Below are 17,036 nucleotides of genomic sequence, written 5' to 3' on the forward strand. Positions count from 1 at the left end.
CTCACCCTGGAAACACGCAGAGAGAGAGCGTCACCCTGTAACCATGGTAACCGTAACGCTGCCACCTGGAACAACAGAACTTAGCTGTCAAACAAAACCCAAACAGTCCTGACCCGCCACAATATGAAACAGCGAAGTACCGCCGTGTAATCCATTTATTTCAACAAAGTAACTGTATTCTAAAGACCACCTTTTAAACGGTAACTGTAACGGAATACAGTTACTCATATTTTGTATTTTAAATACGTAACGGCGGTACATGTATTCCGTTACTCCCCAACACTGCAAATAACATACGAAGAAACTGCATTTAATTACAGGGGAATTACACCTTTATAAACTGGTCGTATTATAAAGTATTACAACTGCTGTGCAGAACATAAATACACATGTAAGAATTTTAAAAATAAATTCATTTATTATTATTTGGGGGGAGGTGGGATTTCTCCTGGATACGATCTTTAATCAGAAACACTGAATCGGTTTCAGCCTATTTTTGAAGGGTTATATAACATATAGAGAAACATATGTCTGCATCTCTGTGTGAATATAAAACTGTGTACTGGGCTGTTTAAAGACTAACTTCGTGCAGCCCTCCAGAACAGCGGGTGGCACTAATGCTTCATTTTAGTGTCTTTGTGTAACTGAAACACACAGAGAGAAAAGAAAAGAAAAAAGTAGGAGGGCTGCACAAGATTGAGATCTGAGCACAGAGAAAAGTTACAGCAGGTAAGTAAACTTACCAGAGCTTTAGTTCTTTTCCTCTTTGCAGTTGTGTGAGTCAACGCTGGGTTTTTGCTGCCTTTTACTGGAGAGTTGCGCTGCATGCACTCCGTTATACCTACTGCAGGCATCCAAACGTTTAACTGGGAAAAGTTTGTATAATAATAACACGGCACAGCATGTATTGAGAAAAACAACAATAAAGTCCCCACTATAAACCCGTTTGCTTTCAAAAACGAATATAAGCAAAACTGTTGCTCATAAATTATTTTTAAGATGACCTCAGATCAGCCTGCACAACATTCGCCTTTTGGTGCCTGTTTTGTCAAATTTAATGCGAATCCATGTTGCATATTTACTGTTTACTGCATCTACCCTCACATTTTTAAATGTTAACGAATGTTTTGATCTAAAGTATGAATAAACACATAATTTACAGGAGTTAGATGCTCAACAGCTTCCACACTGATCATAGAAGACACAGCAAAGTCTTGAACCCCTCCTCATTCTTCATATTATGCTTCCAAAGAGTTATTCTTGTACTTTTTTAGAAGTTCTCTTGAGCAATAGTTCTTTCGGGTTTTTCAGAGCTTTTCTTTTGGACATTGGCTGCTTTTCTCTTTACTCGTTTTTATGAGGAATGTTTTTGTTTGTCAAGCCACTTAACGTGAATCACTCAAGCATAAATAGGACACTACTACTACAACTGTACTAATACTTTGTTACTACTGGTTCATCTTTTGATGAACCAGTAGTAACAAAGAGCCAACTTTAGCCAACAATAGTATCTTTATCCACTTTGTTACTGACAGACTGTCACAAAAAAACCCACAATTTGTCCCGGTTTGTTTAGCTGAATCTACAAAAAGATAACACAGTTTAATAGCTACAAAATAGAATAGTATTTTTACAGAGCTACTAGCCAAAAACTTGGCATAGCTCACCATGGTGTACGGTATTTTCTTTCTTTCTTTTTTTTTAAATTGTAAAAACTGGACAAGTGGACAGACTTTTAGGTCTGTCACATCATCTATTTACAGCAGAGGAATGATATCTGGAAGTCATGTCTTAAGTAATATGGAAAAAATCCAACATGACCTGACACATTACCTGAGTGCTGCATCTGGCCTTTTAGCTGATCCATTTACTGTTCATTGAACCCTCATCAGAAATGGTCTCAGTGGGAAGGGTGGGTGTAATTTATTTTCATGGAAATGATCCCAAATACACTGCAAATGCATTAAAAGAATACCTGGATAGAAAAACATAAAATGGATCACCGTCAGTCATGGATTGGCCTCTCCAGAGCCCGGACTTCAACATTATTGAAGCAGTGCGTGGTCATCTTGACAGAGAACAGGACAGAAGGCAGCCAATATCCAAAGAAGAGCTTTTTTTTTCTTTTTTCTTTCCCACCTGTCCCGTTTGGCTCTCTTGCCATCAGAATTATTGTCTAAAGGCAAAGAAAGATGCCCAACGGATTTATTTTACCAAATGGACCATCCCGGCCTTGCCGTATTGGTCTATTTGATTCACCTTTGCTTTTATTGATTATTTTATTTTATTTTATTTTCGCTTGCTACACACAGGACAGACTTGACTGGGGGAAAGAAAAGGGGGAAAGAAAGAGGGAAAGAAAAACAGCGGGGAAGAGGAACGGTGATAAAGGGCAAAAAACAAAATCTAACAAAACAAACAGACAAAAAATACATTTATCAATCACCTGGATCATCTGTTGAGAAGAAAAAAAGAGAAAAGAAGCAAAAAAGAGAGCAATATAATAAACAACATCATTGCGATGACCTATGTGAATATAACAGTGAAAACTAATTATTGAATATTATTGTGCCGCACGTTGGATCGACAGCGCACAGTGTGCTTTGAGGTAGGAGCCAAAAAGGGTGTAGTTTATGTCTGTGAGCACCCGTTTGTACCAACCCCCTGACCGTGGCTCAGGGGGGTTGGGAAGCGTATCTGTAACCGGAAGGTCGCCGGTTCGTTCCCCGGGCTCTCTGTCCTGGTCGTTGTGTCCTTGGGCAAGACACTTTACCCTACTGCCTACTGGTGTTGGCCAGAGGGGCCGATGGCGTGATATGGCAGCCTCGCTTCTGTCAGTCTGCCCCAGGGCAGCTGTGGCTACAACTGTAGCTTGCCTCCACCAGTGTGTGAATGAATAGTGGCATTGTAAAGCGCTTTGGGTGCCTTGAAAAGCGCTATATAAATCCAATCCATTATTATTATTATTATTACCTGTGAGCATGAGCGCACTTGTATTTAAATGGTTCCTTCATGTAATGATCTGCTAGAGGGTGTGGGGAGCCATAGCCCCGTCCTCCAGGGCATGAAGCAGGTATGGAGGAGATTAAGGCTCCAGACATCCAGAGACCCCCAGAGCACAAGAGACCAAGGAAGACCAACAGAGGGGCAACTGCGCCACTCTCCCAGAAAGAGCTGAGGAGAGCCCCAGTTGAGGGGTCACTCAGCAGCCGCGGAGCAGAAGCCAGGGGGGGTTGCAGTGACGTGCCCGTGAGCTCCGCCGGCAGCCAGCTGTGCCAGAGTGACTGACCTCCGGGCCGAGAGGCTGAGGGCACCCTACCCCCGGAGGGGCCCGAGCAATCCCCAGGCTCCAGGCCTCGACAAACAGCCACCAGGAGTGAGCCGGTGCGTACCTGGACGCCCATCCCTGGACACAAAGAACGAAAGAAGAGCTTTGAATGTCCTTCAAGAAGCTTGGAGAACTATTCCTGAAGTCTACCTGAAGAAATGACAAGAAAGGTTGTTTAAGAGAATTCAGGATGTGTGGAAGAATAAAGACGATCATACCAAATATTAACTTTCAAGCTCATTTTCAAGTTGGTATCAACTGACAAAGGTCCTACTTTTTTAGCTGATCTTGTGGCCTCAATGTTACAGATGAATTATCACTCAGCAAATTTGGCTTCAAGCAGAATTTAGCATTCATAAACTAAACACGCGACCCAGACACCGAGCTATAAATCCAGCTATAAATCGTTTTAAATGTATTTGTTACCCATGCTCCATATGTATGTTTTGAATTGAGGGATAATTTTCAAACAAAGCTTGCAGGCAGACTCAAAAATTTTCCCATGCAAGTGTTTACATTTTTAAAAAAGGTGTATTAAAAATATAAATGAGTTTATAACCCAAAGGATTGTTTTGATTTCTGAGATCAGCGCTGAGATGGAAATGCAGCTTCCACCTCACGAGGGAGGCGAGCTGTCTGTGGTCGACATGCACACGGGTGGAGAGCCTTTGCGGATCATCCTCAGTGGCTACCCAGAGGTCAAAGGCGACAGCGTGCTTTCCAAACGTCGCTACGTCCGGGAACATCTGGACCACCTCAGGAGGGTGCTGATGTATGAACCGCGAGGACACTATGACATGTACGGGGCCCTGATCGTGGACAGCGAGTTACCCGAGGCCGACCTGGCGGTGCTGTTCATGCACAACGAGGGCTACAGCACCATGTGCGGCCACGCCGTCATCGCACTGGGACGCTTCGCTGTGGACTACAAACTAGTGAAAGAGCCGAAGTCGCCAGAGACACAAGTGAACATCCACTGTCCCTGTGGCCTGGTGAAGGCCTTTGTTGAGTACTCTGAGGGGAAAACGGGAGGAGTGAGGTTTCTCAGCGTGCCAGCGTTTGCATTTGCAACAGGTAGCACAAAGGACTGTAATAGTTCTCAGGTATTTGAATGTTCTCCAGGACTAATTCAATATTTTTTACCAGATGTGACAGTGTCGGTGGAGGGGTTTGGTGAAGTAACGGTTGACATCAGCTACGGAGGAGCTTTTTATGCCTTTGTGAATGCCCAGAGGTTTGGTCTGGATGTGTCCAAGTCCAGGACTCAGGATCTTGTCGACGCAGCCACAGCTGTGACCAGAGCTGTCAAATCTCAGGTGATCAGCTGACAGGAAATTAAAAAAAACTGAGCATTATTACACAGACAGTGAGAATATCACTTGCTAAATTTCTAGTAATCTAAAAGTCTAAATAATCCATACTTTAATTTAAAAAGGGGAAAAAGTAGGCCTGATCTTATATAGAGCTGCTTTGAATTGGCAGCTTCTTTTTTTATTCATTACATCTGCTTTTAGGGTGTTGTCGAATTATGGCTCAAATGTATGCACAGGATATTTTTAGAGGCCACAAGAAACATCTGGTAGTACTTATATGGGATGCAGTGCATGCCTGTAGAGCTTATAGCAAAAAATCTGAGCATTACATGTCCTCTCAGCTTGATGTCACCCAAAAGTATCTGGACACGATGCTCCCAACCATATCACAACTACAGTGTGAACTGATTTCTTTTTCTACCTTATTTTTATTATCCTTTAGGTGAAGTTGCATCATCCAGCCAGCAATGATCTGGCCTTCCTGTATGGCACCATACTAACAGACGGGAAAGACGATTACTCCCCTGAACCCACCACCAATATCTGTGTGTTTGCTGAAGCTCAGGTATGTTAGTTCCTGCTGGTGGAAGGATAAACCGTTGTCATGAAGCCTGAGTGTGGGTGTGGGTAACGCTATAGTGAGATACGTAAACTACGTTTTATTGATTAGAATAAAAAAAAACTAAATAAACAAGAAAGACTTCAAACTACTGATTGAAATCCTAAGCTTTTTAGAAATATGTTTAAAGAGATCATAAGAGAGAAGAAAGCAGCAGTTTGATGAAAAATAAGGAATGTCCCCCTGCTGGTCATTAAAAATAATGCAGATTTAAGGCACTTCTTATCACCTTTTTTGTTTGTTTTGTTTAGGCCCTGAATCCACATCCAACTTTAAATACAGTCTTTAGTCCTGTCTAACCCTGAAGTAGCTCTAAGTGTACACGTAAGCACATTTGTCTTAGAAGGGCTGCAGCTTCCAGAAAGTGCTACAGCTGGTCAATTTAACAAGTCACATTACAATTTGGAACAGCTGTATTAGCTGAAGCTAAGGAAGAGCAGCTGTGACTGTGCTCACAGCCAGCAGTTTGACAGTGCCGGAGATCGGCCTTTTACAATGAATAATGAGCATTATGTAAAGTGGTCACATCGTCTTTTATTTGTGCAGTCTGCAGAGTTTATCAGAAATGAAATGGACAAACACAACAACTGTTCAGATGAAATATGAAAGAAAAACAAGTCATATTGCAAGAAAACACGTTTGGGGACATTTTTTATTTGTTGTCACTTTTTAAGTCTTTGTCCTTACTTCCATTAAGGACAAAGAGGATTTTTGAATCCACTTAAAGAGGATTCAAAAATCCTCTTTAAGTGCTCAAGTGTTGGAATCATACAAAAGACAAAAGGTCTGTGTTTTGTTCATTGGTGTCACCTTAACTTCATGCAATAGGAGGTTTAAATTGTGCTTCTCAGGTAGACCGAAGCCCGACTGGTTCTGGTGTCACGGCTCGAGTAGCTCTTCAGTATCACAAAGGTCTCATCCAGCTGAACCAGACCAGGACGTTCCAGAGCGGAGCCACTGGGTCCCAGTTCACAGGAAAGGCTGTTGAGGTATCACAATTTCTGTTCTCTTGTGGAATGAGGGTGATCGCCTCTTGTTCAAAGAGTGGAAAACGAAAGAAGTGCATTTTGCAAAAAGACCAAAAGAATAAGTAAATATTTAGACGTTATGGCGCAGTGGATTTACGATGTATTGAAATGTGCAGGATTAATCCAAGTTAAAAAGAACACGTTTTGTGTGTTTTGTTTCTAAACAGTAATACAGTTAATAATAGTTAATCCTAAGTGTAGGATTTTGGTGCAATTTAATATAACATCGCTTTGTTTGGCTCCTCAGGTTGACAGTTTCTAAAATACTGATTTGAAATCCTGTATTTAAATGTCTTAGAGTGAAGTCACCATGAAGCAGATGCTCCGGGTTTCTCTTACATCAAAACGCAGCGCGCTGATGTGTGGACTGACAGCAAACAAATCACTACTTGCTGTCAGAATTACTCATCTTACACATTGCATATATCATCTGCAGAGGAATAGTTTATTCTAGTTTCAGTCAGGTTTCAGACCTCATCACAGCACAGAGACAGCTTTAGTGAAGGTTACAAATGATCTTCTTATGGCTTCTGACAATGGACCACAAGATTTTATTACAGTAATTAGAGGATGCTGCAGGTATTAAAGGTACTGCACTGCAGCGGTTTGAATCATATCTCCAGTTTGTTTTGAGACTACAGTTTCTTCATGTAAATGGAGATTAATCTTCACACAAGTGTTAAATTAATTCAAGGCATAGCATGCATTTTCACTGCTATGCAGATGATACCTAACTTTATCTGTTCATGAAGCCAGAGAACATACCAATTAATAAAACTGCAGGTCCTGGATGACCTCTAATTTCCTACTTCTACAACATGGTTATTATCAGGATGTCCTGAAAAGCCTTCAGTTGATCTAAAATGCTGCAGCGAGAGTAACTATAGAGAAAGCATATTTCTCCCAGACTGTTTTCTCTACATTGGCTCCCTGTTAATTTAAAATCAAATTTAAAATCCAAGATGTTGTATTAATGTAGGGTCTTTAGCTTACAATATAAAGTGCCTTGAGGTGACTGTTGTTGATTGTTGATTTGGTGCTATATAAATAAATATGAATTAAATTATTCTTTTGAATCAGCTCATCATAGAATGATCTGAAGCATTTATTGTGTTTCTGTCTTAATGCTCAGGAGACCAAGTGTGGAGACTTCAAAGCTGTAGTGGTGGAAGTTGCTGGCAGAGCTTTTTACACCGGAGTTTCACGCTTTGTGCAGGAGGCAGATGACAAGCTGACACATGGTTTCCTGCTGAAGTAAGCAAGACGTATAGGTTTTCTATACAAAAACAAATTAAAACAAAAGGTTATAATGGTGGTTTTTAATAAGACAAAAACACATTTTATGAATAGAAAACCGTTTAGGTGGCCAAGACTTGGATCTGTAATGAAGAAAATAAGACCTTGGTGGCCTGGTTTACCTGAGTAGTAAATGAAGAAATAGTTTTTTTTACCTGTTTTAAGAAAAACAAAAACTATTATACATCTTGTGAATCTTTAAATTGTCCTAAATCATATTTAATAGATTAACAAAGTACATAACTAACTCTTAGATACTGCAAGGAGCTCAGTCACTGGTACTCTTCCACATCCATTGAGTTGATTCAGGCATCTGACCAAGATCCCTCCTGGGTTCCTCCTAGGTGAGGTGTTTCAGCCACGTCAAACTTCTGGGGCGGACTTGGGACATGCTGAGTGTCTCATCTGGCTTGGAAAACCTCAGCATCCCCCCAAGAGAGCTGGAAGAAGGGTTAGAGAGAGGAAGGTCTGGGTTTCTTTGCTTTGCTTAGACCCTGCCCCAGATAAGCAGTAGAAAATGGATGGATGGTTATAACTAAAGATAAAATCTGAAGAACTGCTAAATGGAAGTGTACTGCCATTCAGATATCTACTAAAATATTCTTGATAGTGAACTTTGATTGTATATGATAATAAACATAAATAACTATGTTATCGTGTATGACTGAATGTAAAAAGGGATTTTTGCTTTGATGATTTGAAGTGTACATTAAATGGAGTGCACATTAAATGTTGTTGCATTTACCGACCACTAGATGGAGCCACAATGCTGGTTACCTTTAGAGTTTAAAATTCAGCCACATAAAAAAGATGCTTCCACTTCCTGTTCAAGGTTTTTAGTAGCAATAAACAACTTTATAAAACCAGAGTCAATGGTGCGTGAAAGTGCATGTGTTGAAAAACAATATAATCAAACTCATCAGTAGTTTTCTCCCATTTATTATCTTTAGGTCATTGTACAATGGAAGGCAGTTTAAATTATAAAAGTTCGGTGGAGGTGTCGGCTGGATGGAGTCACAAGGCTGAAGGGGGAACGTCGCACGTCCACATGTGATGTTTTCTACAAGAATGAAAACATCACATGTGGAGCAGATTTTTTTTCTGCCCTTTCATTTGATGCAGTGTAAATCCAGCCAGCATGGAGCAAACATTTCATCTATTCAAATAATAAAAAACATTTAAGGAGGGCACTCTCTTCAAAGGGGAAAGACAAGTGTATTGCATTAATTTCAATGGTATTTAGCATTATGAATTCCTATGTGCATGTGTAACAAGCACACACGCTTGTATACTATAGATGTATGTGATGTATGACACGAGTGTCCACACACCTGTTAAGAATTGCAGATCAGGCCAAGGCCTTTGAGAGTACCCACTTAACAAAGAAACGAAACAAAATCAAATCAGAGTTAAGGCCAGCTCGTAACAGGAAAATGTTCAAATAAAAACATACAGTGATCAGATTTATATATATATGTGATGCACGTCAAAAAAAGGTGAATACAAAAAAAAAAAAAAAGACCCTCAGCTGTGTCACTTGCAATTAAAACCACATCCGTCTATACAACACAGTCTCTCAGTCCTGTGATGGCTGTGACTGCAAGAGAGCGGCAGCATCAAGAGGAAGCTTAGGTCTAGTCTTTCTCCAGAAATGATCTCTCGGAAAATCCAGGCAGGTGAAAGCAGCACACCTCAGTCTGTACAAAATGGCCCCATTTAGAGGAATAGTCCTCTTGCTTTGATCGAGCTTCCAGCCTCGGAAACACTCAACCGGATGCACATTTTACTCTGTGCATAGATTCACGTACAAAAACGGCACCGAACGGATCCTGTCAAAACACCCGTGAAAACCTTTCTCCAGCATGACTTAAAACATTTCTTTTCCTCCCTCTTGTTTGGTCCAAGAGTATCAACCTTTGGCTTCTGCTCTATTTCTTATCAAAATCTTAGAGGATGAGAGGTCTAATCATGTTGTGCTGTGTGTGGCCCTGCTGCGATGACGCAATGCTGTGGTTCACCCGAGCCGAGGTGGGTGGGAGTGGAGGAGGGTGAAGAGGAATGTGGATGTCAGTTCGCCCCAGAGGGAGGCTGATGATGATGAGCAGGGGGTTGCGAGTGATCGAGCCCATTTAGAAGTTCAGCTTTGTGACTGGTCGCTCCCTGCCCGAGTCTGTGTTCTGGTTGTTGATCCGCTTGCGGTTACGTTTCATCTTGGACAAGTCCTTGTCGAAGACCTCGCCCGACCGCAGCGCTGACACGAGGTCATCAAACTCACCGCCATCCTCCTCTCCGTTCGCTTTTGCTTTCCGGGCCTTTCGCTCCTTCTCCCTCTGCTCACGTAGCTGGGGACACAAATGAAAACTGTCATTTAAATATCTGAAGAGCATTATTAGCTTTGCTTGGATACGGGAATCTGAGCCCTCCTGGTTTTTATTTATTTATGACTCAGAGAAGCAGTCACGTAATAACATCCAATTTGACTATATAATATCAATGCACTGTATAATGCAATGAGCTGTAGAGGAGTTAGTGGGCAGATGCTGGCACCTTTGATCTAAGGTTAGGAAGCCATTTTCAGCTCTAATCTAATCAGACCTAATGAGATGCACAGATGTGAGTCATACCATCTTCTCACGTAGGACAGAAAACAGATCAAATATATTTCCTATGACTGTGTAACATTTGCTAAATGAATGCATTGTAGTATTTAATAAATTAAAGGTGCTAAATAAGTGTTTAATAGCAGCTATAGCTCTACAGAGAATCTCAGGGAACGAAAAGAGAGATCAGTCGCATACCTGAGCTTCTACTTTGGCCCTGCGTTCCTCCTCTTCCTTTCGTTTTCGTATGTTCTCGTTCTCCTGCTGAGCCTCTGTGAACGATTGCAGGAACTGGTCGAAGATGCCAAAGAACTCATCTGGCTGCATCTTACTGGCATCCTCACCAAAGTGCTTTACTGCCCTCAGGAACTGCGGGACCAAAGAGAAGAGGAGGGGGCACACGGGATTAGATTTACAGCAGGACGCAGCAGAACCGCGTTTTATTCCATCTTTGACTGCTTTACAGGAGAGGCATTAGGCCCCAGCTCTTTGAAACCAGAGCAGGGCAGGAGTGGTCGGGCTTTGAAGCCGTGTTCATCCAGATCTCACCGGCTACTGATTGCAGCTGAGGTCAGAGACTGGAGCCAGAGCTCAAATTAAGGCAATGTGCTTGTTGGGTGTTTTTTCACAATAAATTAAAAAAGAAAATCCCAGATGCAAGATCATGCTGGGAAGATACAGCTTCAAAAATGTGACTGCTAACAGCAGTTATGGCATAGACAGGGAAACTATGAGCTGAAAAGATGCTGAAGTTTGTTTTTCCCCAATAGAAAAAAAAAAAGAGAATACATTTCTTTCCTCACAGCAACAATCAATAAACACTATTTCACAGTCACCTTTTCTGCTTTCATTTGTTTATATGCACAGAGCTGATGCAGTGACCCACTTAGAGGGTCACCAGGTTATCTGGCTTCCAGTCGTGAGTACAGAGGGCCGCTGTAAACATTCAAATATTTAACCGTGGCATACTGTAAATGATTAACAGCAACTAATGGTTCCCATGTTACCACACTGTGGGACATATAAAAATAATAAAGAAAAAACACCTCTTCCTGCCATTCAGGAAGACAGACACATAAATCACAAGTTAGCGTGTCAAACTGCCCTTTGAAATGTGAACATGTTCAGGTTTCTGCTGGTAGTGGAGTTTAGTCCCCATAAAATCCACATTTGCTTCGTCTTCGTTTGCTTCGATGCTGTGATTCTGTTTGCACAACATAAAGTGACATGTTAAAGTTGGCAGGTGTAATCTGATGTCCACAGTGTGAAATAATATTAAAGCCTATGTTCCTGTTTGCACTCTTGGCCCTCACACATGGCAACAAGCAGGCCGCACAATAAAGTGTCGGTGGCACTGCAGCAGGAAGCCGAAACGCTTCTCCTGCTGGTCGCTTTCCTAGAAAGGTCCCTGGCGGGGTCAGTAAGGCTTGTAGAAACAGCTGCATGGAGAGGAAATGGGATGCAAGCTTTCAGCGCCTGTGTCTGCAGGCGACTGCGACGCTGTCCGGTCTGCTCAAACGCACGTGCACACCCTCGGGTTTTCTGGAGAAACCACACAGGCCGAATGACTCACCAGTTCTTTGGCCTCGATGAGAGAGTCCTCGACATCAGTGAAGCTGAAGCTGGCCACGGTGATGAACTGGCTCACCACCGACACAAACTTGTCACCCGGCTCCTGCGGCCCTTTCTTCTGGTATTCCAGTTCCTGCAAGTGGAAATCAAAAGGAGCAATTAGAAAGAGAACATAAAGAAGAGCTCTGCTGAGTTTGCAAATAAATATCCATGACTTACGCTCTCTACACTTTTAATCCACTGCGCAGGTTGCCGATATCTTTTTCCAGCTCCGTCATACTGCGTGGAAGAAAGAAAGGTCATCACCATTCACTTAAAAAGGAAGTAGCTGAAAATTAGGTTCCCCATGCAGATGATTCACCCTTTACAGAAAACTCTTTTTATATGCCAAGAATTGAACCACAATTGTTGGCATATTTTACAAACAAAAATTAGAAAAACATTTGGGAATCACTGCTCCCGGCTTTTACTTACTTGACTTTGGCTGCCTCTGAGATACTCTGCAGGTCCTCCTGGAACTTCAGGACTTTGGGATATTTCTTCTCCAGGATGGTGATCAGATAGTGCAGCAGAGTAATGTTTCTGCAAACACACAGCAAAATGTGTCAAATGTGCAATATAGGGCTTTCATGATGGACTTTCAGATATGAACATCCACATGAAATTTCATCACTATAATATTCCCAGATGTGACTTTTATACACCGCATGCCATTCTTGCTACTGCTGCCTGCAAAGTTTTAATACCACTGTTGAAAAATGTTCTTACTTGTCGATACTGGATTTAGTATCCGCGATCTTGTTGAGTGAAGACACCTTGAAGCCATAAGCATTGCCCCTTTGACCTTTGTTCATATAGTTTCCAAATGCCAGCACCACCTCCAACAGCTGCTTCAGGTTTCTGCTGTTTAAAACCTCCTTAGATGCCTTACCCAGCGCTAAAGCAGCAGGAAAATGGACAAAGTTGGAAATATAAATATGTTTGCTTTGGATAAATCATAGCAATCATATTTGAGATATCATTTTTATTGAATAAAGCACATATTTCCCACCTTCAACTTTGGGTTTGATCTCAGCTATCCTCTCTGCAAACTTCTTCTTAAAGTACAAAGACTGCAGCCTCTGCTGGTAATGGTTTATTCTGGACCGAGGATGGAAATAACGTGTCAGAGAAGAAGGAGAAAAAGATACAAATAATAAATTATAAACAGGGAAATCCACAAATGTAGACAAAAGCCACAATCATGAACATTGCACTTAAATCGCCGCACTATATAAGTTTTATATAAGCATATAAAAGTTTTAGTTGTGGTACTGAAGCTTATTTTTGGCTGTGTTTATGATTTAAGCCTATAAAAGCACAGACTGTGCACTTAATGAATACCACATTTGTCTTCCAGTCCAGCCTGTAAAACGACAAACTGGAAACTACAGCGGCACAAAACGGACTGTGTGATTCTTCCTTTACATACATTTCTACTGTTGCTATGCTGCAGGATCTCACCCACCAGCGTCCTGACCTTTGCTGGTAACCACACTCCTTTCTTTTGTCTTACATGACTTTATTTGCAAAACTGCAATAAAAGTTATTAAATTATCGGCTCACTTTCTCCAAAACAGTGTTTCACACAGACTGCTATTGTTCCCGTTAAGTAGAAAACCATGTGTCACTGGGTTTATCTACTCAGACGAAGAGGAAACAAAGACTATTGTTTGTCAGCAGATCTGAGCTGCTCTGCCCTGATGCCGTCAGCTCTGTGGTTATCAGCTGGTAAACAGTGAAATAATACGCTGCACATAAAGAGAAACTCACCTGCTCATCTCGTAAAGGAAGCGGTCGGGTTTGGCCATTCGATCGAGCTCATGTTTATGCTCCTCGAGGAGATCCACATCACTCTTCTCTGGGACAAACTTCAGCAACTAAAGGACAAGGAAAAGACTTTTCAATATATCGAATACTCAGACACCTCTGCTTTTTGTCGTCAGTGAACATGCCTGAATTTCTGCTTCCACTGTCTCTCGCTCCAAGGCGCATGACGTTTTCCGCTCACCTCTTAACTACTTGTGATTTAAACTGACGTGCATTAATGAAAGCACAGCTGTTTTATGTTTGCATGAAAGCCGTACCTGCTCCAGCATGTCTTTGGGAAGGTCCTCCTGTTCGTCCATGGTTAGGATGGCTCTCTTAATCTCATCATTTGAAAGCTTCAGTCTGCAGTGCACAACAGATAGAATATAATAACATCTGCTGTGTCTGTTTTTTTTTTGTTTTTTTTTAAATCCTGAACTGAACTTACCGTGAGAGCAGGATGTTACAGTTTTGAGCTCGACGGCCATCAATCACTGACAGCTCCTTGACTTTTTTGGAGCCCAGCGTGTCGTCTTCTGCCTCTTTCTGTTAGCACAGTGATTAAGAGGTTAGAAAGCATGAAGCTCACATTTTGTTTCAGTTACTGCCACAGACAAACGCATAACAATTAGGACTGGATTACACATGTGCCAGCATCCCGAAGGAGAGCTGAAAACACATTTGAAAGGAGCCAGAGTGGCTGTAGAATTCACGAGAACACACAAACACGACAAGTAAAGACAGCTGACGCCAAATATATGAACAAAGAGTGACTGTAGAAACTACTGTACTGTAAGTGCACTCACCTGTTTGCTGTTATTGATCATTAAGAAGTCCTAAAATGCAGGCAAGAAGCAGGGAAGATGTAAGCACTCGTTAGAATAAGTAAAGCAGTTACGTGATTGCAGCCCATAAAAACAAATGAATCATTCAGCACTTCAATGACAATGGATCAGCAATGACGTGAGCATAGTAAGACATACTGTAAGTGGCTGTTCAGATTATCACTACATGCTTATTCTTCACATGCTGTGCACATAACTAATCATTAAACTGATCAGGCTGATGCTGAGTATCTAAAATGCACATTTTTGTTTTGTTTTTTTAATGTGTGTGGATTCAACATGCGTTAGATCACATTTCATATACTGGGCTGCAGTTTCCTCTTTAAAAAGACATGCCCTTCTAATCCAGAAACTACCGATTATGAATTTCTAGAAACTACATCAGTTGCAAACTGAAAGAAAAAAGGAACAGCTGATTGTGAGCAGCGCACTCATGCATTTTCAATCACATATAGCAGAATGATCTAAACCATTAAAAAAAAGAAAAAAAGAAGAAGCGTTCCATTCAAAATGTGAGGAGTTTAAAATCATTCAAGCATGAAAGTCTGGAATCTAATTAACTGCCAAATGTTCTCAAAATATCTCCTTTCTCCTGTTTTTATTGATATGACCTCTTCCCCATGACCAAAACTGTGCTTAGGAAAGAAAAGTTGTACAACAGTATAAAAAAAATATATAGTAAAAAAAAAAATCCAAGGAAACTGAACAGCAGCCAAGCCTAAATCCCAAAAAACTCCAAGCAAACTGAACCCTCTGCCCACCCATCTACCCTTGGCCTTATCTAATGTTAGACAGCAACATGTGGTGAGACTGAAAAGTGAACTACATCATTCTCAGTACCTGCTGCCTCTGATAGGCTGAGAAGGTTCTTTCAATGTCATCTAAATCCAGCACTTTGAAAACCTTGGCATCGTCCACCTCCATCCAGACCGTACCCTCCAGCTTATTCTGAGAGGAAAAAAAGACATCTTATATGTCAAATTTTAACAAAGAGCAGGAATATCTGGAGGCCTCCTGTGCCTCTGCTCTTCATACCTCAGCTAACTTGGACCAGTTGAAGGACTTGAGAGGGTTGGATGGCTGAGGAATGTTCTTCTTCTTCAGCGATGATCCCAGTGGCGCTCCTGGTGGTGGAGGGATACCTCCAATGGGCGGGAGCCCAGGGGGAGGTGGAGGGCCACCTGGCGGAGGCGGCGGGGGTGGCGGAGGAGGCATCATACCACCAGGAGGTGGTGGAGGAGGTGGGGCTATTCCTGCAAAGCCTGGTTGAGGCACTGGGCCACCAGGGGGGCCGGGGGCAACAGGAGGGCCGCCAGGAACAACAGCTGCCTGCCTCTGCAGAGACACATGGGAACACGAGAGGGGTTCAATTCTCATGGAAAGAGTATTGCTGCACATTCAATGGAACTGTAACTACAAAAATTTATTATGCTTTTTTCAACACAAACCATACCACACTGATTCATAATTAAAATGATACCAGTCTAAGGTCTAATTTTTGTTATCATAAAGCAAAAGGTTTTCCTAATTTCATGAGTTTCTTTCTCAAGTAAGGTAGCTGTGTATTATTAGTTTCTTAAACCTACATTTGGCCTTCAACAACACAGTTTTTATGAGAGTTTTGTGCCATTTCAGTAGAATTGTAGTCACTATAGACAAGAAACAAGATTCCTGGTCTTGGGAACTTTCTGGATTCTGATTATAGTCCAGCAGAAAAGGGGTACATTAGCTGAAATGGATTCTCAAAACCATCAGCTGTCATCTTCTTTTATCTGCATTCTATGTTGGCCCTGAGAGGTTAACGCACTTGGACTTATGAAAATGCCAGCAAATAGAAAAACACTGCAAAAGCACACAAAATACAAAGGACATGTTTTTAGGGAGACAACAATGTGACATAAAAACTGTAGAAATGACAAGAAGCTCTGTTTTTTTTTCTTAACAGTTTTCATCGTTGTTGTGAGGAACAAAAAGATGTGGGTAATGTGCATTTTAATCGCATGACACATGCATAGATAGGTGTTTGCTATTAGTCGTTCAGTAGCTTGTCACCTCGGCAGCTGTTCTGTCACATTGTTGTCACCCCGAAAACACTTTTTTGTGAACATTTTCTATTTCTTTTATGTTTTACTCAATTTCCATTGTAATTTGTGGGCTTGCATGTGTTTGAACTCAGGGCCACAGTAACAGTATATATGAAATATATGAAAATAAACAGAAGTGACCTTTAATGAGACAGAAGTTAAAAATGGTTCATTTTTTCATTTCTGCTTTTCATCTAGAAAAAAAAACCTTCTGCTGTCATTTTGGAGGTTTTAATAAATTTAGATCACATTGTGATATCTAAAGTACTACTCCTAACTTCTTAGATTAGGTCATATGATTATTCTGGAACCACCGCTGGCTGTCAGAGTCCATCATCCTACTCATTAAGGTTTTCATTTGAAGGTAATTGTAATTGCAAAGTACTTTAAAGGGAAACATACGGTGCTGAGCTCATGCAGTCGTGCGGTGAGTTCAGCCACTTGCTGTTGACATTTTTGTGCTCGTTGCTCTCCTTTTCCAGCTTCTCTTTCATCTTGTTGAG

General features: G+C 41.4%; 2 protein-coding genes across 4 annotated transcripts in view; one reads left to right on the plus strand and one right to left on the minus strand.

Moving 5' to 3' along the window:
* Positions 1 to 441: 441 nt before the first annotated feature.
* Positions 442 to 8,450, plus strand: l3hypdh (trans-L-3-hydroxyproline dehydratase). Of its 3 annotated transcripts, none has more exons than XM_085134366.1 (7): positions 442 to 729; positions 3,918 to 4,402; positions 4,475 to 4,644; positions 5,084 to 5,206; positions 6,112 to 6,249; positions 7,421 to 7,542; positions 7,839 to 8,450. In XM_085134366.1, the coding sequence occupies exons 2-7, from the start codon at positions 3,925 to 3,927 to the stop codon at positions 7,930 to 7,932; spliced, it is 1,125 nt and encodes a 374-aa protein (XP_084990492.1). In that variant the 5' UTR covers positions 442 to 729; positions 3,918 to 3,924; the 3' UTR covers positions 7,933 to 8,450. The 3 variants fall into 3 exon arrangements, with proteins under 3 accessions (XP_084990492.1, XP_084990494.1, XP_084990493.1); XM_085134368.1 differs by having other exon boundaries at positions 7,929 to 8,450; XM_085134367.1 differs by having other exon boundaries at positions 7,421 to 8,450.
* A 57-nt stretch (positions 8,451 to 8,507) lies between these two features.
* Positions 8,508 to 17,036, minus strand: part of LOC146501606 (disheveled-associated activator of morphogenesis 1-like) — a 28,929-nt gene continuing 20,400 nt past the window's right edge. Inside the window, 15 exon segments of the mRNA XM_085134346.1 lie at positions 8,508 to 9,926; positions 10,383 to 10,553; positions 11,758 to 11,889; positions 11,976 to 11,992; positions 11,995 to 12,035; positions 12,231 to 12,338; positions 12,525 to 12,693; positions 12,808 to 12,896; positions 13,569 to 13,675; positions 13,883 to 13,967; positions 14,053 to 14,150; positions 15,290 to 15,397; positions 15,485 to 15,784; positions 16,936 to 16,982; positions 16,985 to 17,035. Of these exon segments, the coding sequence (XP_084990472.1) occupies positions 9,714 to 9,926; positions 10,383 to 10,553; positions 11,758 to 11,889; positions 11,976 to 11,992; positions 11,995 to 12,035; positions 12,231 to 12,338; positions 12,525 to 12,693; positions 12,808 to 12,896; positions 13,569 to 13,675; positions 13,883 to 13,967; positions 14,053 to 14,150; positions 15,290 to 15,397; positions 15,485 to 15,784; positions 16,936 to 16,982; positions 16,985 to 17,035 (1,736 nt within the window). The 3' untranslated portion in view covers positions 8,508 to 9,713.

Source organism: Neolamprologus multifasciatus, chromosome 15 (genome assembly GCF_963576455.1).
Source record: "Neolamprologus multifasciatus chromosome 15, fNeoMul1.2, whole genome shotgun sequence".
Classification (NCBI taxonomy): Eukaryota; Metazoa; Chordata; class Actinopteri; order Cichliformes; family Cichlidae; genus Neolamprologus; species Neolamprologus multifasciatus.

What these genes read in the sequence shown, in the direction of transcription:
- l3hypdh (XM_085134366.1), top strand. Translation starts at nt 3,925, where the DNA reads ATGGAAATGCAGCTTCCACCTCACGAGGGAGGCGAGCTGTCTGTGGTC. An exon ending in CCAGAGCTGTCAAATCTCAG is followed by an intron (nt 4,645 to 5,083) that starts GTGATCAGCTGA and finishes ATTATCCTTTAG; the next exon opens with GTGAAGTTGCATCATCCAGC. An exon ending in TCACAGGAAAGGCTGTTGAG is followed by an intron (nt 6,250 to 7,420) that starts GTATCACAATTT and finishes CTTAATGCTCAG; the next exon opens with GAGACCAAGTGTGGAGACTT.